Source organism: Pipistrellus kuhlii, unplaced genomic scaffold (assembly GCF_014108245.1).
Source record: "Pipistrellus kuhlii isolate mPipKuh1 unplaced genomic scaffold, mPipKuh1.p scaffold_m20_p_7, whole genome shotgun sequence".
Classification (NCBI taxonomy): Eukaryota; Metazoa; Chordata; class Mammalia; order Chiroptera; family Vespertilionidae; genus Pipistrellus; species Pipistrellus kuhlii.
In genome coordinates, this window is record NW_023425573.1 from 23,195,857 (window position 1) to 23,220,919 (window position 25,063).

Here is a 25,063-nt window from a genome sequence, read left to right on the forward strand (position 1 = left end):
TGGGGAAATGAATCTTCTACTAAGCTTTTCATGTGTTCTTAGATGTTCCCCTTTTGAAAAGAATAGGAAGAACCACAAAGACAGGATGAATCAGCCCAACACTAGAAAGGATCAAAGAATTAAGAAAGTAAGTCAGGTAAGTTTTAAGTCCAAATTTGAGTCCTTTGGGATTGGTGGGGGATGGGAGGAGAATTTTCTTTCACCTAGGAGGACTCAATGGTCATCTTAAATTTGGCTATAAATTTAGCACTTCTAATTGTAGATGAGCAATCCAGATTCCAAAAATATAAAGTTTAGGGAAGACCTCTTTGCCCTTCACTAGGCAGATTTTTGTGCCCCAACTTCAATGGGAGATGTTTTAATACAGGAGCTGCTTGGATGACAACTTTTGACCAAAGTATAGCTGCTGACACTCTTCCATCTCCATTTTTCTCCCTTTACAATTTATAGCTGTGTAGTTAGAGATCAGTATTGGCTAATGCCTGAATTTTCCAACTCATCTCAGAACTGAATTTGCAGAGAAGGTATCACTATTAATTACTTTCCGCCTAATCCTTTTTGTTTATCCCAAATAATTTTTTAGCCATCACCTAGTATTCTTGACAAGGGATCAAATCCCCAAAGTAGCAGACTCAAAATCATTTGCCCAAACCAAGAGATCGAATTAAGTCTGTTGAATGGACTCTGCTTTCCTTGTGAGGCGAGGCTCTGCATTGTGAAATGTTTCACATCCTCTATCTGCCAGTTCTTCTGGTTCTGCTCATTATATATAAAAACTTCTCCATTCCACTTTCAGCTTCTTTTTTTTCTTTTAGCAGAAGTGCTGGCATGCATCTTACCTCCAGGAATAGCTCAGAGCTAATGCTCTCAACTTAGTCATGAGAATTACATTGCTCTCTTTTTGAAAATGCTCTCCTCGATCTCTGTAATCATGACCCTATAAGAGCTGGTTTCAATTCAAATAAAACATAAAGCCTCATAGGACATAGAGGAAAGAGCATATTATACAACCACAGGTACTCACATTCTAAGCCATAAGAATTATATATCTACAAGAACATCTCTTGAAAAAGCTTTTATACGTAAAGCTTAACTCCAGTATATTAAACTCACGCTTGTACACTTCTTGGGTTGCAAAGGTTTTCAAACAATGACTATAACTTATAAAAATGGTGCAGAAATGTTACACAATTTTCATGATGGGAAATAACCCGCTAGCAGGAGTTTATACAATATGTTGAAAAGGATCCTAGAGAGCTCCTGCATGGCCTTTTATTTCTCATCATACAGTACTGTTTCTGAATCTTCTTCTCTGCCAGTTTCGAAATATAAACATGATTTTTCCTTTTTAGATCATTGATCAGGTTAATTAACCTGTTGAAATGAGCAGAATTGGAATAGAAATGTGAGCTCTGTATATTTTATTAACAGTCCATATTAACAAGTATGGATTTTCCAGAGGAGACCTCTTATTTAACGAATTAGAAAACTCCTGTTCTGAGCAAGAGTCCATGAGCTTGATTGCCTGCTTTCTCAGACCATATCCCGGGTTGCATCTACTTACGGAAGCGCAAGCTGTGTTTTCGGACTTGTCTTCCACAAACCCAATCTGGCAGGGTGTCCTCTGATTCTGCAACCAGTAGTCTGTAGACTCGAGCAGACTATTGCTGCAAAGCACCTGGGGGAACCGAGAAACCTTCTCAGTGCTATTCGGCAAGGCGTTCTGTTTAAATAAGCAGCTCTTTTCTGAGGGAACTTGATGTTTCCTTTTCCTTAGAGTCTCTGGATGTTAGAAAAATAAACTTGGAGGAAAATAGCACCTCCAGGCTGTGTAAAATATCCATGCAGGAATTGATGTTAGAGGAACACATTGAAGTCAATGTTATACTGATGCTTCCTCTCTCATCAAATCCAGCATCTGAAAACGACAATGCATGTGTGACTTGTGCACAATTTGCAGTCAAATGCTTATGGTGGGGAATAGTTCAATTGGCAATGGAGATCAAACTTTATTTTAGTGTAAGTGCTCTTTCACTAAATATTTTCAATTAAAAAAAAAAAAGGAATGTGTTTCCTTTTGGTGCAATTTTGCAACTGAAATGATCATTCTTCAGTTCTCCAGCTTTGCTAACTTACCTGTGAAATAGAGCACCATCCTTCTAGAACACATATAGAATATTTTGTTTAAAAATTATCAGGAATGAGTACAGTGCCTCACAACCATCACCTTCCCATTTAGAAATAGGATGCTAATGCAATGCACACTTGAATACACGATTTAACAAAACCAAATATGCTGTACAAATAGCTTATTCCTGGGTTTGGATTAAAGCAAGGAATAAAAATTGTATTTCTTAACCAACATATTTTGAAGATGCAAACTCATAAATAATCATTAGATTCAATTTCTTCCATGACTAATACTACCTAAATATTTTATAAGATTTTCTCATCTTGTATAAGATTTCCAATGCTTCCGGCACCCTTTATTTTATTAGGATCACATGTCTGCTAATATTTGACTAGTACCTTTACTTGAACAATATAACAGATTTACTCGGTTTGGTTAATGCCAGAAAAATAGAATGACACTTCAATTACATTTCATTTGTGCAACAAAGGGTTGTCATTCTGTAAAGATAAAAATACATTAATTTTTGTCTATGAAGAGTGAACTAACCAAATGTGTAGCTGGCACATTTTTCTATAACATTTTTTGTTTTGTTTTAGTCAAGTGATGTTATTACCTTTAAAGCTTTCCCCACTCAATGTTTATTATTACCCAGAGAAGACAAATTTTCATCTTTCTTTCCCAGAACAATGTAAAGAGACACTTTGGGGATGAGCAGGTAGTTGAAAGATGAACTTGGGTTGTCACTGCAGACTGAAGCTGGCATTAGAACTCAGCTCACTTCCAGGTTTTACCTCAATTGTGATTCTTAAAGTGTGAGCTTGGACCTGAGGGGTCCCTGAGATCTTTCAAAGGATCAAGTGGTGAAATGATTTTTATAATAATGGTAAGATGTTATTTTCCCTTTTCACTTTCATGGTCTCATAAGTACTCGGTAGGGCTTTTCAGACTCCACGTGACCTGTGACAGTGCAACAGAATGAGTGCAGAAGCAAATTTCCTTAATTCTTCTCACTAAAATGTTTTGTTTTGGAAAACAGATATATTGCAAAAAATGTGTGTTCACGTGTAATGTGTTTATTTATGATTCTTTTACAATTATTTTTTAAATAAATAAGTTGTTTTTTAAATGATATTATTATCTAAAGTTAAATAAATAAACATAAGCAACCTTTTAGCTTTATTTTATACTATATAATTCAGAATTATCAATTAATATGCCCCCTATAAACAAAAATTTTGTGAGGACCCCAATACATTTTTTTCTTTTAGAGTTCAAAGATATTTTGATCCCTCCAAAATTTGAGAACTATTGCGTTAGGTTAATTTATTTGAAGTAAAAAAATATCTCTCATTTCATCTTCTCATTACCATTCCCTTTTATTTCCAGCATAAAGTAGAGTTGAAGAGCATGGGCATAGAGGGGCTGTGTTGAAAACCTAACATACTCATTTAAAGCAGGATTAACTGGGGCAGCTGATGTAAATTCTGAGTTTCAGTTTCTACATCTAAAATAGAATTAATAACGCCCCCCTAGTGGGATCATTGGGGTATTCAGTGAGTTGATAAGTCATGCAGAGGGCAGGTTATCCTCTCAATACACGGTTTTCATTGTTACTATTTGAGACAGACTATAAAGGTAAACAGGAAGTTGGATGCCTTCATCTGAAATTAGTGAATTGAAAGCATTTCAGATGTGTGAAGACAATTTTTTAGTAAATAGTCTCATCAAAAGTGTAATTATAGTTCTGCATTTTGTAGTATTAATTACTTTTACTATTTTACTTACATGGTTAATATTTGCTGTGAAATGAGCTAAATGTTCATATACATACCAGCTTTAAATTTAGTCCTCATTGCAATGCTATAAGGCAGAAATCACCATAAAGGTTAGACTCTTCACAGAAATGATTATTTTGAATATCATCTTGAAGCTCAGAGATATTGAAATTCCTGCCAAGTGCTCAGAGCCCAAATGTGGGTCTGGTTTTGAAGACACCAAGGCCTGGGAGTGAAGTCATGTAACAATGCTGCCTCTCATAACCCATACCAATAGGTCTAACTTGGGATGCATTTCTGATAAGTTATGTGCAACTAATTTTTGTAAATATAACTATGATACATTTTCCTATGGACTCCCACTTTAAAGTTAGTTTTAACTAATGAAATGCTAAAATGACATTTTTCAAGAAGGAGAAACTTCCTGTGATGTAAATTGTAATTGAATTCACCCACTTGGCAAGTATTTTACTTTCGCAAAGGAAAGCATGCCTTTGCATCTGCTTCAGTTAACATTAACCCAAACTCATGGCATTATGTTTCTGCTCCTCACCTTGTTTTGACCTTTAGAATTTGGAATAGCCATCAATAAAACAAAGCCTTCATGGCACCACGAGGACATTAGAGATTTAAAATGGAGGCATCAAATGAATATACTAGTTAATAGTACTTTACAATGCAGTTTAATAAGTCCTCTTCCTAGAATCACTTCTTAGTTAAATTCCTCAAAAATTAAGCCCTGGATTATTATTTCTTCTTCTTCTCCTTCTCCTTCTCCTTCTCCTTCTCCTTCTCCTTCTCCTTCTCCTTCTCCTTCTCCTTCTCCTTCCCCTTCCCCTTCCCCTTCCCCTTCCCCTTCCCCTTCCCCTTCCCCTTCCCCTTCCCCTTCCCCTTCCTCTTCTTCTTCTCTCTCTCTCTCTCTCTCTCTCTCTCTCTCTCTCTCTCTCTCTCTTTCTTTTATTAATTATTGATTTTGGAGAAAAATGGAGAGAGAGAGGGAGAGAGAGAGAGAGAGAGAGAGAGAGAGAGAGAGAGAGAGAGAGAGAGAGAGAGAGAGAGAGAGGAGAGAGAGAGAGATTTGTTGTTTCACTTATGCATTCATTGGTTATCTCTTGTATGTGTCCGAGATGAAACCTGCAACATTGGCATATCTGGACAGCGCTCTTACCATCTGAGCTACCCGGCTAGGGCCTGGACTTCTATATTCTAATCTCTTCAGGGCACCATAGTATCATAGTTGTAACAGAAGAAAGCAACTGTCAGTCATCAGAGCATACAGATTATTCTTGTCCTAGGTCAGCCTTAGGAGAAGAACAGAGTTCAGAGGCAACATGCTTGGGTCTTTCAGAAAAGTGCTGAGGTGGGTCAGCACATTTTCCTTGTGAAACAAAGAGAGGCAAAGAAGGCACCAAAAAGCATAAGCCTGCAAGGTGCCCCAAGCTGCAAAAGTGACAGTCTCATGATGTGACTGAGGTAATTGCTACCTGTTGGATTTCTTCTGGGAAATTAGCACAGAAAGAGTAATCTGTCATGTCTTCTATTTTAAGGGTATTTTTGTACCTATCTTTAAAATAAATAATAACTAAAACTATATAAAGACCTGTCTCACCCTATCCTAGGAGTGAGGGAAAAGTCAAAAGCCTATGGACCTGCTTACTCAGTGGAAAGTGCTAGAAAGACTTTGCATTGGCGGTTCTATGTCCCGGGTACCTGTGCTTTACAGAAAGCCCACATGGCAGAGCAAGGAAGTGGAATTGAAAATGAAACTAAGTCTTTCAACATTAAGAGCTATTTTGAAGAGAGCATCTTGGTTCGGTGAGAGTACACATTCACCTTGTAACTTTAAATTTTAAAGTTTATCCATCATAACTTAAAAAAAGTAGTGTATCTGATCAGATTAATAATTTAAATGTTTTCTCATATATTTTATAAATATTTAGAGATTGTTATTTAAAACTTTTACTCTTGCCCTAGCCGGTTTGGCTCAGTGGATAGTGTTGGCCTATGAATCAAAGGGTCCTGGGTTCGATTCCGGTCAAAAGCACATAAAAAAAAAAAAGACAATTAGATCTTCAAAATAAATTAATTTAAAAAACTCTTATTCTTTAATTATTGACCAAATAATAGTAGATTTATTGAGAACTCTCTGGGATAATTCAGACTTACGAGGTAGAATTTAAGGGCTAATATACTGAATGTACTTGAAAACAGTGATTGGCTCATCACAAGAGCCCAATATAAACTGGCTAATGTAGAAATGATTATTCCCTGTGCCCAGGCTTAGAAGGGTAAACAATTTGTCCAGTTAGTGGGTAACTAGGATTTCAGTCAGGTTCTCTGGCCCCAAAGCCCTCATCAGGCAGTGCTCCATTGCAATTGGTAAAATTATGTAATTTTTCATTCTTGGGTTTTACCAAATCCCCGTCTATGCATTTATCCTCTCCTTCTTCAGAGCCTTGGTTTAGTGGTTGGGAGGGCTGAATTCCAAACCCGATTCTACTGTCTGTGTGGTCAGCTTTCCCACTAGCTCCCAGCTTCAGTTTGCCCATTATGAAGAATTAAATCAAGGTCTAAAGATCCCTTCTACACATAACATCCAGTCATTTACCCCTTCCTCCTCCAGTCACTCCCCACCCACTTCCTCCCTTTTCCCAAGCACCTCAAGAGGCAAATAAGCAAAGGGAATAAAAATGCAGGCTTTAATCAACCACTTAGCATCACATGTAAAGCAATTATAACCTGTGAAAAACTTTTGGTTTAACGGTTAGACAAACCATTAGAAAAAATAAACATATTTGAAGGAAGAATGTGTGCGTGAGAATTTAATGATTTTGAAGCTTTATGAATATAGTCTCCCCACTGAGAGAGTCACTTTCTGAGGGGGAAAGAATAAAGCTCAGCAGGCTCTCAATGGCTCATTTATTTATCTACTATTTTTGGTTGCAGGTTCACTTATTTCAGATGAAGAGCTAATAGCAAACATGCTGTGCATTCACAAGTTTGAAATAATAATAGCATATGTGCTCTCAAAATTTGCCGAGACCGGTTTGGCTCAATGGATAGAGCGTCGGCTTGGGGACTGAAGAGTCCCGGCCGGTAGGGGGTGTGCAAGAGGCAGCTGATCGATGACTCTCTCTCATCGATGTTTCTAGCTCTCTATCTCTCTCCCTTCCTCTCTGTACAAAATCAATAAAATATTCAAAAAAAATTTCATGAATGCCTTTAATGATAAAGAAAAAAGTCCTTCTGCCTTATTTTACACGTTTCTTTTTTATAGAGATGACCAAGTTGCAGGAGTTTAGTACTGATATGGAAAAGGGTGGTAAGATAGACTCACAGGAGCCTGGACACTGCCCTAAACATTGCTGAGAACAATGCCTTAAAGGTTTTTTTTTTAGAGTACTTGAGATTGGAGAAGACAGTAACTTATGGTTAGGCAGAGGCTTGGAGGGAGAATTGAAATTCTATTCCATCTCATCACTTTGTGGGTGAGCTTGAGCAAGTCATTTAACTTCAGTGGGAGTTAGTTTCTGTATCTATTACAGAGGGACAATTAAAGCAACTCTACGAAATTGTTCCAAGGCTCAAATAACAAAATTTTTGTAAACGGCTAACTCCTAATAGAGTAGGCAATTGATAGGTAATAGCTGTTAATATGAGAATGCAGTAAGATTTACACAATACCATCTCCATCTTAACATTTTATTGATCTTGGCACAACAGTGGACAAATTCTCTTTGTTTATTATTTTTTTAATTAAAAACTTTATTTTTGTTGATTTCAGAGAGAAGGGCAGAAGTAGAGAGAGGGAAACATCAATGATGAGAGAATCATTGACCAGCTGCCTCCTGAATGCCCCCTTCTGGGGATTGAGCCCAAAACCAGGGCATGTGCCCTGATGGGGAATCAAACCCTGACCTACTACCGAGCCACGTCAGCCAGGCTTCTTGTTTATTATTTGTGATGCTCTATTCTTATGTTCCTCCTCCTGCTTCTCTAATCTCCTCCGTAAGTCAATATTGGGTCAACAAAGGTTTGTTGTGCTCTTTGATGTTTGACACAGAATATTAGATGACTAAAATGTCTGCTGTCCTTTCGGACAGGGAGAACAAGCACTCACAGGGCTGTGATAAAGTAAGCAGGTGCTTTGATCAATGGCAACTAGGTCAGATATCACCAGGATGGAGTGGCCAGTTCTTCCTGCGGGAGGACTAACAAGAGATGATGCACCTGACCAGAGTGTTGGAAGATGCATCTCCATTGTCTGGGATGTTGGGGAGGATAGAGAGGGAACGGCCCTCTTTCTAGCTAGCTTTTCCTCCTCTGATGCCATAGGAGCCTCAACGTGTTACTCTTTCCACTCCCCTCAGTCATTTTCCTCTGAGAGCTCAGGGCTTTCAAGACATTAGTTACTACCTGGAGGGTGAGTCACTGCTCTACAGCTTCCACTTTGACCTTTCCCTGGAACTTGGCTCCTCCCATTTCTCACTGTTTGTTGTGACTCTTGGATCTCTTGCAATCACCTTGGACTCTTTGTGTCTAAACCCCACCCCCTCCTTCTGGAATTCCTGTCTCTAAAAGAAATCTGACTCCTTGGTTTCCCTATTTGCAGATAACGACAGAACAATTCTCCTTATTGCTTCTGTGCAGTCTGGAACACCTCTTTGTTTCTAGTCTGATAGTCTGCCCTCCAAAGTTAATTTTTTCTTTAATTCACTTAACATTGGATGCATCTTATGGGCAAGTTTCCAGGTAACACAATAGACTAATTCAGAACTGATCTCCATGTTTACAGAACTTTAAGTCTGAAAGGGAGCCAAACAACAGATAAAGGAGCATTGAAACACACATTTTGTTACAAATTATGGTAGGTAATGTGAGGAAACTCGCCAAGGTGCCCTGGAGAATAAAAAGGATGGGGGCAATACTTGGGAAGGGTGGGTAGGGAAGCCTGGACACCCACAGGGACCAAACAATTCATATTGCAACCATCTCTCTTCTCTATTTCTCTCACCCCAAATCCTCCAAATCTACCTTGCTCACTGAAACCAGAGTAAGGGCTAAGTACTTAAGTTGTGAAGACAAATCTAGTTCAAGTTCCTTTCTTTTCATTAACTGTGCAGCCTCAGGAAAGTCACTTAACCTCTGTGACTCAGTTTCTCCATTGACAAAAATGAGGGTGCTGTTACCTCTCACAAGGAGAGATTTTTAACTGACATCAGAAATAATAAAAGGGTATGATTATTTGAGGTGTTAACAAAAAAGCAGTTATTATTATAAATACGGTTACTGCTGTTATGATATTCTCTCTGGACTTTAACCTAAATTGATTAATTGACTCAAAAAACATGAATGCTTTACCTTCTAGTCCCATTAGACACAAGGCTCAGCCCTGGGAAATAAAGAAGAAAGGCAATATTTGCTGTCAGCAAGCCCACAATGTTATGGGATATTTACCAAACTATGGCCTAGCCTTCAAGACAGATCTTAATTCTGCTCCCTCCTGTTAATCATTTCAAGAATATTTATTAAGCTCCAATGTTTAAGGTATTGCTCTATACCCAATTTAGGTGTTTTCTAGGTGTCATCTCCAATTATTTCCCTACACATGCTCTCTGCTATAATCCACTAGTTTACTAATAAGGTCACCTCTCTTTGAAACTAATATCACTATGCATATAATTTAAGAGACTTCAAATGTTAATCTGGGCCACAGTGCTTCCTAATATGGCAAAAAGTGAAGCAGGCAGTTTTAATGATAGTTTCAGACAGGTGCTGGCTTTTCATGGTCCACATGATTATTTGTATCCTGAAAACAACATTGTATTTCAAAGCAGTCACAAGAATTGTCACAGAGGACAATTCAGAAGTTTCAAACTATGCTTGTTTGTTTCTGTCATATTATGCAGATGCCAGCTGGCTGAGGAATGCTTTGAAAGTTGATCAGAGCTTTTTCCACATAAAAGTGATAACAGAGTTTGTGTCTCAAGCACAAAATGCAAGAGTTACAAAAACAGATATACTCAGGAAATGCAGATATAGTTTAATTAACGAGTGTTCAGCAATCATTTAAACAAAATCAAATTAGACATATAAATAGAGAACAGTTGATTAATTGCTATTTAGAATCAGTATAATGCTGACATGTTGATATGTGAGGAGGATGTGATTTCTAATGTTAGGAGAAGCAAAATGTAAGATAAAATTATGCACATAGGAAAATATATAATGCACATCCTTGCCATAGATTTGGGATGGTTTTGTGTAGATGTGCAAAGTGGAGGTCATGCAGAATCTGTCACTGGACAAAGGGACACTAGGTTGAATGTTCATGGATCACCTGAGTGTTAGTGCATGATTTTGGCCTTTGACAAAGGTAAGAAAGTGACAGTTCTCATTTCTCAGACTTTTTTTTTCTTCTTTGGAAGAAGCTATTGGAAACAGCTACTTTTCTAGTTACAAGTTGTATGCAAATGGACCCAGAATTTGCTAAGAGACACACCTGCTTCTCGGATGCTCTCCATCCTGGAGAGTATGAGTCCTTGCAGAGGTCCTTTAGAGGTGTCAATCCCAAAACACAGACATAAGCCTAGGAAATGCGGTCTCACAGATGAGGGGCTCATGAGCCAAAATGCCCCGTTAATGGACTGTTCAAATTGAGCTGGGCCACATCCTTCCCCCTCTGACACAGGCAGAACTGAAAACTGAGTGTTTTAATCAGAAGAACAAGCTTGGTGGGTTACAGAAGAGTGCTAGTAGGACCAGGGAAAACATAGTGTCTACTCCAGGCTACAAAGCTGAGAGGGTTTCTTGGATGGGGACTGAGAAGAAAGAGAAAGTACCTTTGGGCTTGTGTTAGAAGGCAAAGATGGCAATTCTTTTTTTAATACTGCAGACAGGAAGAAAAATGTTGAGTGGCAAATTAGATATTTAAAAAATGTCAGACCCCTTCCGTTTGTGACTAGAGGTAGTTAGTATCTATCTATATAACAGAGGAATATGCAAATTAGCTGGGATGCTGTAATGTCACAGCTGAACAGCAGGGACCTAAGGCTGCATGGCGCCTGGCCTCAGTGAGGGACTCAGGCCACGCCCCCCACTCCATGGGGCTTGACAGAAGACCTCATGCTGTGACCCCCAAGCCCGGGCACCAGGCCAGGGCACCTCAGGCTGTGCCCCCTGCCTAGTGGGGTTCGAAGGGGGACCTCAGGCCATGCCCCTTGCCTGGCAGGTTTGATGGGGGACCTGAGACTGCAACCTCACACTAGGAGCCTGGCTAGGGGATCTGAGGCTGTGCCACCCACTCGGAGGGGCTTGACAGGGGTGGAGCTGGCTGGGTCTTGGTCTCACCCAATGAGGGTGGGGCCAGCCAGGTCTGAGTCTCCTGTGTTTTCAAAGCACATGTGGGTGGTAGGCGGGGACTTGATTCTATGTCTGGAGGCATGCCTGGACTCTGACAGGAGGGAGATTTTCATATACATTTTACTAATTTTCTTTCATCTTTTACACTTCTATTATAGAGAAAGGGCAAATAACAATATTAAAATATTTCCTCTAATTAATTTCCTTTTAATGTACATAAATTTTGTGCACTGGGCCGCTAGTATAACATAAAGGTCAGAGGTAATGACAAGAATTCAGAAAGAAAGATCACTTGCCCAATTCTATCAGTACAACATAACTCTCAATTCCACAGCATGTTCTGAGCTATTTTGGGTTCTCAGAGTCCCACTTTTTGATTAAAAAGAAAAGAAAGAAAAGAAAAAGACACAGCAAGAATCTTCTAGGGGTTCTTTACACACAGCCAAAATGGCACTCAAGAAGTGGAGTGGTAGAGAACAGAGTAAGGATGTTAGATTCTTAAACACTTTATAAGCAATTGTTGGCGGCAAAGGGAGGTGGAGCAGTGTCCTGAATAGAAGTCCTTGCATATACTGACTTTTGAATAAGAAAGTGGATCCTAGTCAAACTGAAGAATAAGCCATAATTGATAGTTTTAAACAAAGGTTCCTGCAAAGAACTTCTGAATTTACATTTTCCAAAGAATGAACTTCCATGCACAGCCCCACCTCTCTGTGTCACAGACCAGGCTGCTCGAAAGGCAGGAGAGGACATGCAGCATACCCACCTGTTTTTGCTGAAGGCAGAGGAAATTAGTCCCCTGCAGAGCCTTGCTATCTGCACGTGGCCTCAGTGCAACTATGGCTCATAGATGTCATTGTATTTCAGGGCCTACAGGAATGTCCTTAAGCAGTCAGAGAAGTTGCCTCTAGAGTAGGGGTGTCGAACTCAATCAGAGAAGGGGCCAAAATCTAAAATCCAGCCTAAATCGCGGGCCGAATGGTTTACTGAACAGTCATAAACTGTCATTGTGATGGAAACGAAGCGGAGTGCACTGATGACAGCGCGGTGCGGGCCACATTGCAAGGCCTGGCGGGACGGATTTGGCCCGCGGGCCTTATGTTTGACACATGCGCTCTAGAGGAAACTATGATATGTGTCTGGCTCTTTAAATGCAACTGAACTGAATCTGAACCCATGGACTTCTGAACCCAATCTGAAATCATGGACTTCTTTCTGTAGCTTTTCTCCCAAGCTCTCTTTTCAATGACCTCAATGGCACCACCACTCATGGATATCATGGCTTAAATAGTCAGAATTATTCTTCTGTGTAACTCTCATCGCCATCCAGTCCTGCTGATCTTGACTCCCACATGCATCGCAGCAGAGTTTGTTTCTCCTCCCCCTGTCTGTATACCCGTCTCATCTCTCCTTTCCCCACTCCCCCATCTATACCAAGGATGCCTCTCCTGAGATGTAAGATTTCAGTCTTCCTTTGCTCAAAGTAGCCAGATTTTGATCTACTGGATTCACTTTTTTCAAGTATCACTTTTACTAAGACAATTCTCTTTCTTTTCTTAAAAATCTTTCTGTTTCTTCAGTGCCTTTGATTATTCCTGCAGAACAGCAATAATGCAGGGCACCCAGCCATTGGACAAAATATGATAGGGTGTTTGAAGCTGGGCTTGGTGACCATTGCCAGGTTGCTTGGTCAGAAGAGATTGTTTACAGAGCTGGGCATGTTTTATACTCCAAGGGGAAAAGCCTAGAGTCTTTCTTCCATAAAAAGGTAAATACACTTAATTATGCTGATTTTGTTTTCAATTTTATTTACTCTATTTTATGCTTTTTAAAGTTCTTTCTTCCTTTAAGGAAACAGCTTCTACAGATACCGAATATTATTGTATAACTCCTTTTCATCCTGTGCTTCCTGAAATTTGAGGCTTTGGGTCAAGAGCAATACAATTCTGACTAATAAAAATGTCTTTAGAGATACAGCTCAAACTGTGCAAGAGCCTCCCAATTTGTATGCCCATGATTGAACACATCAATGAATTGCTTTAATTAATAAAAAAAGATATGGGCTTAGATGAAAGTGTTGTTTACAGAATAAAAGAAAGCATTCAGGGACATCCATTCTGTCATTCTTTAGATGTATCTAGATGCCAATATGGACAGCAAATTTAAGTCAATTTAAAGGAGGCTGGTCAGGGCAGAAAATGCTCTTGAGACTTCAAAGAGCTGATCAGAAGTCAGATAAAGATCAAACTCTGCCTCTGGGAAATTAAAGTGTTTTCTGTCTGCTACCTTTGATAAGAACAAGTTTAAGGTGGGTTTTATTAACATCACATAAAAAGAAGATATTTGGGGTGTTGATTTTCTCCAACAATTCTTTCCTTGGATAAGTCCTATTCAGAGACTTGGCTCTACTCTATCCCAAAGAGCAGGTCTTCAGATCATGAAGTAAAGCATGGATTGAAACTGTCCAGCTATTGTGAGATATGACATTGACTAAAATGCTTTCAACATGGAGGAAAATCTAACAGATATTTAACAATGAAGGCACACTGCAGGCTGTGTTCAGATTACTTTTAAAATTAGTTTTAAAATTCTATCACAATTAAATTCATCTGTGTAAAGATCATTTATTTGGAATCAACTAACATTTTTGAGTATCAACTATGTGTGCCAAGGACTTACACACAAACCTTCAACATCACACCAACCCTAAGTCATCTGAATCAGAGAAGTTATGTCACTGACCTAAGATCACACAGTAAGAAGAGAAAGCTGGAATCTAAGCCAGGTCTTTAAATTGCAAGTTCAGGTTTGTTATACATGTCCAACTGCCACACTAAAGATAACAGATTTTTATTTATTTTAATGATATACAAAGACCTTTCACTTAATGTTTAACATATGTAAAAGGACAGCATTTATAACCACTTAGCTCATCATTAACAGTGGTGGCTGTATTGTCTTACAAGAAGGACTGGTTCCATGAGAAGGAGGAATATCAGGCAATGTTTGTGTGAGATACAATTCAAGGAAAATTATGGAAGGCTCTAGTGTTCATGGTCCACTAGCAACTCTTTCTCTTCCATATTTTCTGTACTATTTTGAAATTCTATAATTTTAAATGCATTACTTTGGAAAATCATATTTCATACACTAAAATTTCTTCATGGGTTTCATGCTCATTAAATTAGAGTAACACAGAGTTTAACTTACAGTCCAACTTGGATAGATTGACTGTGTCTGCTTGCAGATTCATGATGGGTAGAATGCTGAAGTCACATCCAAATTCAATAGGCTATTATCAATGTCAGTTAAGGGATGCAATGGTACTAGTTCATCAGTAATAGTAGTTAAGATTTTACTTGTCAAAGCTATACTAAGCCATACAAGCACTAGCACTTCAGTGTGTACTTATCTGACAACTTTCCTAATATTAGAAAAAGGATAGGTGGTAAAGGAAAGATAATTCTGAGGCTAGAGCTTGGATAACTATATAACTTATTGTGCATAGCAGAACTACTGAGAGCAAAAAAAGGGGTCTATTAACAAAACTCCAAGACAATATTAAATTGTGAAGGAGTGGTGTGGTCACTTTGACTCTGGGGAAAAATATATATTAATGAGTTCCTCCTTCAAATAAGCCTACCAATGTCTTCTTTCAGATGCCAAAGCTTCTCATAGCTATAAATTCCGGTGACCACATTTCTCCAATAACAAAGAAAGCTGAAGCAATTGCATCTGGATAGGATTTTTGAAAGTCTTAATAATTCATCAGGAAGCAAATGGAAAAAAGAAAAAAAAGAAGTCAATTTGTAATTTTTCAAAGGCTTATTATTTGACTAGTGTATTATCTTCTGGACCCTTCTTTTATTTCTTCCACCAGTTAAATTAGTAACATGTCAGTTCAGATAAGAAGATTTGATGGGAAAGAAGACGAGGCTATTGCATGAAATGAGTTTGGGGAATTACTGATGGATTTCAATTATCCATGTTACTCTTATTAAAGGTGATTGACTGTGAAGAATGGTGATTCAGCTGGATAGCTTTGCTATTTCTAAGATATAGCTTTTTTGTACATAACATACATAGATCCTTTTGCCTTTTTTGTACAGAACATACATAGATCCTTACTTTCCCAGTCTCATTATCTGTGATTTACAAGATTTTAAAAAGAATTGACTCATAATCATTTAAATCAGCTTGCAGTAATAAAATAAGGATAATGAATCATTCAATTGTTCATATCTTTTTTATTGATAGTCTATGTTCTAGAAGAAAATATTGTTGAGTTACTGTTTCCAAAATAAGTGAAACTATTAGAACACACATGATGTATGATGAACGGCATATATGTCTACTAAACTGTCTTTATTTTTTAAAATATATTTTTATCGATTTTTAGAGAGGAAAGGAAAGGGAGAGATAGAAATATCCATGATGAAAGAGAATCATTGATTAGCTGCCTCCTGCACACTCCACACTGGGGATTGAGCTTGCTACCTGAGTATATGCCCTGACTGGGAAACAAACCATGACTTCCTGGTTCATAGGTCAAGGCTCAACCATTGACCCACACCAACTGAGCTAAACGGTCTTTAAATGCAATTATTATGTAAGCCTAAGAGGATATTTGAAATGACAGAAATGCACTATGAAAAATTTATATTACCAGTCACAAAAGTATTGAGTTCTTCTGTATTAGTTTATAGCAACTCTTCCTAAGTTTGGTTGGGTATTCTTTTCACTCATTCAAATCTTAATCATACCCCAAAGTCCAAACTAAGGTTTATTTTCCTGCTTAATGTTGCTATCTATTGCAGGCCAAGGGTCTACCTATGTTCTTAGCTTTTAATGACCATAATACTAGTTTTTCGCCTAATTTATATTATCTTGACTTATTGTGAGATACTTATCTTACATAATTATCATTTGAGTTTTAAATTTTGTTTGACTTTTCACATAAGAAGCTAGTATGATCTCCAAAACTACACTTTAATGCTTCAATAGTGGGATTTGTGATCTAGCATTACATCTCTGTCCAAGATCTTACCGAATTTTGACTGTATTTAGGTTGAACCATTTGAAATTGTCAAACATTTCATCTGTCTGACCTGTAAAAAAGGTAATTTCAAATGGTTCAACTTACTACTGGTTGTTCTAGAAATAATTGTGCGAAGTGTGAGAGCATATTTAAAACTTTTCTTATTTATAGATATATTTGTAAATATATTGTAAGTAGAAAATATATAAGTACTGGCCTTGACTGGTAGCTCAGTTGTTTAAGAGAGTTGTCCTGATATGCCAAGATTACAGGTTTGATCCCCAGTCAGGGCACAGGCAAGAATCAACCAATGAATGCGTAAATACGTGGAACAACAAATCAGTGTTTCTCTCCTCTCTCTCTCTCTCTCTCTCTCTCTCTCTCTCTCTCTCTCTCAAATCAATTATATACACTGATGAAGTCCTTTAGAATAAGTGAACAAGTTTTGGTTTTAATTTTTCAAGTAGACATACAGCCCCAAGCAGTTCTTCCAGGAGTTCCCAGACTTGACCTGATTTTTTCCAGGAGAATAACTGAATCTGAAATTAAATTTCTGGGTCTTAGGTTGAATTGACTGGAAAGATAAAGTTCTTAAAGTAGATGATTTTATGTTGTCTAAATGACAATTTTTTGCAAACGTCTCTGCAAGATTTATCAGTTTTTTAAAATTTTTTATTAAATTTATTTAGTTGACATTGGTTAATAAAATTATATAGGTTTCAAGTGTATAATTCTATAATACTTCATTTGTATATTGTATGGTGTATTCACCACTCAAAGTCAAGTCTCCTTCCATCACCATTTACCACCCCTTTACCCTCTTCTACCTTCCCTACCCACCTTTCACTCTGGTAATCACCTTACTGTTGTCTGTGTCTACAAATTTGTGTGCTTTTTTTCTTTCTTAATCTCTTCATTTTTTTTTTTAACAGAGCTTCTCAGCCCCTTCCCCTCTGACAGCCATCAGTCTGTTCTTTGTGTCTGTAAATCTGTTTCTATTTCGTTTATTTTGTTCATTAGATTCTGCATGTAAGTGCAATCATATAGTACTTGTCTTTCTCTGACTGGCTTATTTCACTTAACATAATTCTCTCCAGGTCCATTCACTCTTGCAAAAGTCTATAGTCTACAACATGCAATTTTGTTCCTCCTAATAAATAAGCCAAGCACACCCTTCTCTTTAACAAAATATCAAAAGGAGAAGAGCCATGCATTTTTTTAGATACGGACTTAGGCGTCTAATATAAGGTGTGCCATTCAAAGCCAGTGAAGACTTTCCTGAATGGAGATCCAAGAGCTGGTCCCCTTGGCTACATGTGGGAAGAGGGACTAAGAGGAAGTTGGAATTGAGGTGCCGTGGCCCTGGACGTGTATAATTTTCAAGTCACATCTTTTTTGAACTGCTTGAGTTTTTGATCATTTCCAAGAATTACATTTTTTAATGTCACTAGGGGTTATTGAAAACCAATTGTGGGGTATTCTGTTGCTTGTTTTGTGGTTTCTGCTTTAGAAAAAGTGCTTGAAAAGTCAAACTAATGTTCAAGTTCAATCGGGAAGTAGAAGGTGGTGTGGGACAAGGTTACCTTCTTACAGGCCGTGATGGAGCTCCCCAGGCTGCTTCCTGAGGTGCCGCTGGCCCCGCCCTGCTGGGCTGCTGGAACCTCACACATCAGTGGTGACTCCGAGTTGCTGTTTGTGCCAAAACACAAAAGAGAACATGTTCTAGTGAGCCCTCTTCGTATTCAGGAAGGAAGAAGCATAATGGAGTTAATAAAAAAATCTTTTCAGATTGGTGACTGGCTGCCCGCTGCAAATCCTCCTGCTGACATTTCTATGTTGGCTTCACTTTTGTAATTGGGAGACACTGTGAGCTATTCCACTGTTAATATAAATCTGCAGCCCAGTGGTCAGGTGAATGCAATGCATCTGCCTGACTTCTGGCTCTGTTAATATCTGTCTAACAATTTTATTTAATTTTCTTCTTTTAAATTTATTTTTCAATTTCAGTTGACATTCAGTATTATTTTATATTAGTTTCAGTTGTATAGTGGAGTGGCCAGACCATCATAGACTTCACAGTGCTTCGCCTAATATTTTCAGTACCCATCTGGCCCCAGACCGTTATTACTATTAATGACTATATTTCCCATGACTACTTTGTAACTTCCAATTTTTACTTTTTTATCCCTTATTCTCTTTCACTAATCCCCTTAAACCCTCTCCTCTTTGGCAACCATCAGTCTGTTCTTTGCATCTATGAGTCTATTTCTGTTTTGTTAACCTCTTTTCTAAGCAAGTGTTAAAACAATAATGTCTTTCTGTCTTTACTCATTTTATTTTTTTTAATGATGGGAATATATATAATCAGAAGGAAGGTTGATACCATGAAAACACCATGAACTTTCAAGAGTAATAGAAACATAGAGAAAATGAAAAGGTCACACATGGAAAATTTCTTGTTTTCCCACAAAGCACATTGTTAATGACTTCAAGTGGACCAGGTGCTACAGTAATTGTTATATATAAAAATGTTTTAGAAATCCTGAGCTTTCTAGGTGTTAGGAAGGAAGGGTAAGTCTACTGCCCACATATATCTTGGTATGAAAATTCTTCTATCTATAGGATGATTGTAAGATCCTGGTTGGAATGAAGGTAAGAAAGGGAATTTGAAAGTGTTGCTTGGCTTCAGGGCTCATTCCATTTGTTCTTAAGCTAAGTCTGTATAGCATTCATAAAATAATTTTTAAAACATATATTTGTATATTGTGAGAATTAAATGAGGCAGTAGAGTCACACAATGGGACTAAAATCAGTGTGTTACTTGATAACAAATGTGATTCAACTCCATTGCACCAAAATTCAAAGTGAAACCATCTTCTAGTCTCCAGAAACACATAAATCAATTCCATGATGCCTGATATCCCAGACTATATGTAAATAAACTTATCTTTTAGATCATGGGTGTCAATTTATAGTAGGTGACTTTACATCCCAGTCTGTTCTCACACCTTTATGATGAAGATGGAATTTTTAGAGTATTTGCAAAGATGCTTTCCTTTAGTCTCTAGAGAAGCAGAACATTGGCTGCTACAGGATGAGGAGAGATGGCAGCAACACGAAACTCGGGGACTCATTAAAATGAGTTCAAATTGACATGAAAAGAACTGCTGTCAAGACACCATACAGCCTCATAACTTGCTCCTAATGCATAAGGCTGCAAGCTCTTCCTGGATATTTTCCTTTGGTTTTGACAAGTGTTGACAATATTTATTAAGCACATCCTTTCAGAGCAGTTTCGTGCTGAAATTGCTAAATGGGTTTCAATAAAGAAGGAGATCAATGTGGGGGGAAAAGATACAAAAGCAGAATTTGAAATGTTAACTTTAGAAATATAGGAAGAGAGGCATGCTCTCTTACAAAAAAATGTCAATTCTCCTGTGCTTGGGGGTAGGGGCAGGCTGGGAGAGGTCAATGGGGGAAGCAGGGGGCATATTTAATACTTTCAACAATAAAGAATTTAAGAAGGAAATGAAAGGAAATGTCTTTTCTGAGTAAGGCGCTAAGTGGCCACTGTGCTGCCATCATTAATGATCCTCGCAGTGTGACTAAGTAGGTCACCATCAGTAATGACAACGGCTTATGCTATAGTCAGCTATTTCCCCAGAGAACCATCCGGTGCCTGGGAATTGGGTTCTCTATAGGATGTAACTCTAAGTTTGGTCTGTGAACCAGGAGGATTGACATCGCCTGGGAGGTTGTTAGCCACCCGGGAACTCAAGTCCCTCCCTGGTACGAATGTCAAAATCAGAATCTGCATTTTGACATTAAACTCAGGTAACTCATAGACCCATTAAAGCTTAAGAAGCACTTTGCTGACATACTAAATTAAATACACATTCACATTTGCCTTTGATGTTCCTTTTTTAGGAATACCCTTCCCAATCCCCCTCCTTTCTCCTGGATAATTCCTTCTCCATCCACTTGTATCACTTCTTGCACCTTCCTTCCTTCCCTCCCGCTGCTCCTTCTCTACCACCTTTCTCCATTGCTTCATGCACACACTCACACCCTCACATCTCTGTGCCCTTATTTCCACCCTCACCTCATCCCAAGAAGTGAGACCGCCACTTTTCTTGTATGTTACAACAGCACTTACAAGACCCATGCCTTGCTGTAGCACTTGTCAAAATGGCATATAATTTTGTAATATTTGTCTGTCCCTTTAGGCTATAAGTAGTGAAAGAGAGGGGACCCTCTACCACCTAGAATAGCACTAGCTAGTGATGGATGCTCAATAAGTGTTTATTCATGTTGTTTGTTCTTATTTTTCTGAGCATCCTGGTTGGCTTCAAAGGATTATGCACAAAGGGTGCTTTAATTCAATGTTAATTTTTTTCTGCAGCAGTAACAGATGGTGGGATAAGCCACATCTAAAGAGATAATTTAGAGAATCCCCCTGGATAGTTCTAATAAAAAGGGATCTGCTGCTGTTGTTTGTTACTAACATATCAAGTAAATATAGTGTGAAGTTTAATGATTTTAACACATTTTTAAAAATAAGAGTTGCAAGTGCCCTTATCTTCTCCCCCTCTTAAAAAAATGCTTTTAGTAAACTGTAGTAATTGCCATTGGTTGGATTGTCTCAGTCCTATTAAGGATATTTATTCTTGAGCATTTTTCTAAATCCTTTCATCTCAATACTGAGGGGGAAAAAATCACATCTATCAGAAGAGATCTTGAGTCAGGAATTAAGTTGTTCTGGTTAAAATTAATGTCATAATACACCCCAAGAAGAATTTAGAGGATTTTAAAATACAGCTTTGCTTGATTCAAAATACAAGTTTGCTAAAGTGAATGTTCTTATTTTATTCTCAGCCAAAAAGATTAACTTGTTACATGACAACAAACAAACAAAACAAAAGAAAACAGATTGGTATGGGTCAGTCTTTTAAAATGTGATTTGTTTTTAAAATCACATGATGTGTTAGTTCCTTTTATGTTAAGATTCTGACCAATACATTGGCAAAGACTCCCTTTTAACTTTAATTTGGCTACTCTGAGCCTTCTTTTAAACAAATCTTTACCTGTTAAGTCAGTTTAGCAGGAATCTGCCCACCTTTGCCATCTGATCAAGTTAGCCCTTGATATCTAAGTCCTCGGTCATCCTTTGCAAGAATCCTGTTAGGCCATTTAGCAAGAATTGCCCTATTTTTGACATATTCTCTTACAAATTTTCCATTCACTAACCCCTACACTCTGTCCACTGGCTATAAATCCCCATTTTCTCCCTGTTGTATTTGAAGTAGAGCTCAGTTCTATACTAATATCTCTCTCTCCCCTACTGCAGTAGCTCAAATAAAATCTGTCTTACATTTTTAACAAGTGAATGGTGGGAAAGTTTTCTTTTATACTCTTCTGTTCCTTCTCTAGTTTTATCTCCTAGATAAGAAGTAAGAAGGTTTTTTTTGTTTTGTTTTGTTTTGACTTCCTTACTTATATATTTCTTTGCTAGATTTAAAACATCATAGCATGATTTTCTTATGTCATTTGTTCTAATTAAATATGTCACCAGTTCATTTGCGGCTGAAAGAACAATAAAGCTCTCATTAATTTTATAGAATTTTAGAAATTTTTCCAAGGAACAACTATCCAAATCTTGAAGATATTTAAAAACTATTGTTACTTGCATTGTTTCAACATTTAAAGGCAGCTAAATAATTAATTGGAGGTTTCAATTTTCAAGCTTTTAAAAAAATCTCTTGGACTAGTAAAATAGCAATAACAACAATAACATAAGGTGGCCAACCTTTCATTTTCCAAAATAAGGACAATTTTAAATATCCCTTGCCACCTCTGTTCTCACCATACTTCTTCAAAGAAAGGACATTGTAACAATGCAACAAAAACTATGATATGTTATCTAAAAAGGAAGGGTATTTCTTTTTAAGAAAAGGTTGTTGGCATCTTCACTATTATTTTTGCTCTCAAATTAGTGAAAATGTTGAAGACCTAACTGTGTACTTTTTGTGAGGCATTATTAAATGACAATAAAGAGAGTATAAAAGGTCAATTATTAATAACCACAAACTAGCTCACTCTTTGCAGACAAACTGGCCTCAAATGATTACACTCTAATTCAATCTTTAGTGTTAAAAATGACATGATTATAATATTGTTACTTCCTTTGGGACATAATTAGTAAACACCAATGCAGGTAATTTCCTATTTTCAGTCCTTACTAGTAATGTACTGAAATCTTTTATCCTGAAAAATTATATTGATTACTGTTCAGTGGAGACTTTTTCATTCAGGCAACTATCAGATATATCATATATGTATGTCTAGTGAAACATAAGAAAAGAGTTGTACTATAGAACAATGCTATTACCAACAAAGTAATATGTAATGTGTGTAAATAAATATATAATATGAACATCCTTCTGTACTTCAGATGCTATGCTTTGTGAATCTATATACCTCTGAGTAAAGAGGAGATGGCAAGTAATGCATTTCGTCTTTTACTATCAATTTTATTGTCTTTGGACATTTAAAAGCTATTTCATAGTTTCAGTCTTCAGCAAGACCTCAAGAAATAATTTTGAAACTAAGACTTCTTGTTCAGAAAAGAGAATCAAGTAAGAAAAGATGCTAGCTTAACTTTTAAATTTTGCTTCCTTTTCTTAATAAGGGATATGGGAAAATTTTTAAGACTTATATTCTATAAATGTGTAGATGCAAATATATTATTTTACTGTAAAAGAAAAATATACACATCACTGTTGCTAAGTTCATGTTGCATAATATATGTTTATCCACGAAGGCTGTTAGATGCTTACTATTGAATTATTTATCCCTAAGGTGTTTTACTTAAATTTTAAAAAGGTTTTAGGTATATATTTGTTTGGAGGGTCAAAACTCATTATGTTTCCACATTCTGCTGCATCTATGTTTTAGTACAGAATATGTTCCAGTAACTACCTCAGCTTCCAACGGTTTCTGTTCTTTCACCAAAATACATAAAGAAGTGTTTCACTCTGTTATACAATCTTCTTTATAGTACTTTGAACAAAAATGAGCACGATTGAATGCATAGCAGGTGTCTATCGATAGAACTCTATAAAATATTTTGCATAGTCACTTAACTATACTCTTTTTTTAATAGATGAGAAATCAAGGATCAGAGGCTAATACAGACTCCAAAGTGATATCATTGGCACATAACAGATCTGAGATTTGATCTGCATCTCAATGCAATACCATGTTATTTTCCACTGCAACTTCTAACATCCCTTCTAATTCTTTGCTTCTATGACAATGACATCTAGGTGTTCTTTTTATTCTAAAATAATTGTAAATCAGGCCACACTGGGTAGTAATTGGTGAACTTAAGGCCCTTTTTAAATTCAACATATTTGTGAGTCTGTTACACTCATTTTTAGTCCAAGTGCTGGCCTGGAAAACATTTGATTATGCGATCTCCAAATAACAACTATCTCCAACATTTTAAATATGTGTTAACTAAGTGCCTTCATATGGGGTCCAAGCCTAACTGAACCTGACCGAGGTCTGTGCTCTTTCCCAGGTGACATGCTATCTTCACAGTACCACCTGCTTTTGTCACGTGCTAACTCCTAAAGAACTGTGGTGGGGCTCAGAGACGAGCGATGCAGACCAAGGGAAAGGGTTCACAGGGAGATGTCTGGCTGCAGCACCAGCTTGGATGGTTACTCCTTTTTGAGAAGAGGAGACTTGAGTCATTGAGAAGAGTCACCAGAAGCACTGCTAGGCTTAGGCCTTCAGGAAATAGAAAAGCATCCTCCACTGGTGATTTCAGGGATGAGGCTAGCTCTACCTAACTATGAAGTTCTGTCTGAGCATCATACTGAATTCCCTATTAATGGCTTAGGGTCTTTTAAGCTAGAAGATAGCAGGACCAGAAGAGATGGGACACAGGAAGAGTAAAATCTGATGGCAAAAATAGCTAAGGTGCACAGCAGAGTTTGCATCCTGGTGGAAGTGATACCGTAAACCAGGAAGCCTGCAAAAGCAGGGTAAAAACATTGAGGACTGAGTACTCAGGGGCTCATGGTATGCCAGAATAAAAAAGCAGGCCCTAGTCATGACTTGGATGTATTAATCCCCTGTACCCACACCCTACAACCAACCTGGATTCCTGGGAGTGGTTCTTGGCGGGCAAGGCAGCAGAGAGGCAGGTGGGTGAGTTTGGCTCAACTACCCACATGGCTGATGGAGAGAGCCACACCCATAACAAAGGAGTTACAAACACCAGCAGATGTGGAGAGGAAGCAGGAGAGGAGGAGAAGAGAGGGGTGGGGAAAAAAAGAAACAGAAGTTTTAGTATCATTCAAAAAGAAAGATACACTCATAGCAGGCCTGCCTTTAAAAAGAACAATAGTAGCTAGATAATAAGGTTGTAACAATTAAAAAAGAATCTCTGATAAGTGTTCAAAGATTGCATGCATATTTTCAGAGAGCATCTCCCATGGGTAATAGGCTGGATTTTTTGTCTTAGATGGAACTTCACATCTTTGATGCATCCAAGGTAATTTACATCTTGTAGATCATAATTGTAGACCCTTCCAACCTAGTTCATGGGTATTGACAAATAAAGAGCACACTTGTGCTTCTTAAGCTTAATATATTTAATATTAAAATTAATATGAGGAGTAGGGGAGGACAACAGATTTTTTTGGACATTTATTTTAATTTCTCAAAAGGCCCCTGTAAATCAGG

The 25,063-nt window shown here is 37.7% G+C and overlaps 1 protein-coding gene across 7 annotated transcripts in view; it reads right to left on the minus strand.

Moving 5' to 3' along the window:
- LOC118709140 (SPHK1 interactor, AKAP domain containing) overlaps positions 1 to 25,063 on the minus strand; it is a 98,902-nt gene that overhangs the window by 56,957 nt on the left and 16,882 nt on the right. For 6 of the 7 annotated variants that reach the window (XR_006740470.1, XM_036421047.1, XM_045575397.1 and 3 more), the window contains exons 2-4: positions 24,475 to 24,553; positions 17,893 to 17,998; positions 1,565 to 1,678 (exon numbers count right to left, since the gene is read on the minus strand). Coding sequence is in view for 6 of the 7 variants with exons in the window: in XM_036421047.1 (XP_036276940.1) it covers positions 1,565 to 1,678; positions 17,893 to 17,998; positions 24,475 to 24,553 (299 nt within the window). In the remaining variant the exon portion in view is untranslated. The remainder of the gene's footprint in view (positions 1 to 1,564; positions 1,679 to 17,892; positions 17,999 to 24,474; positions 24,554 to 25,063) is intronic. The other variant, XM_045575396.1, reaches the window with a different exon arrangement.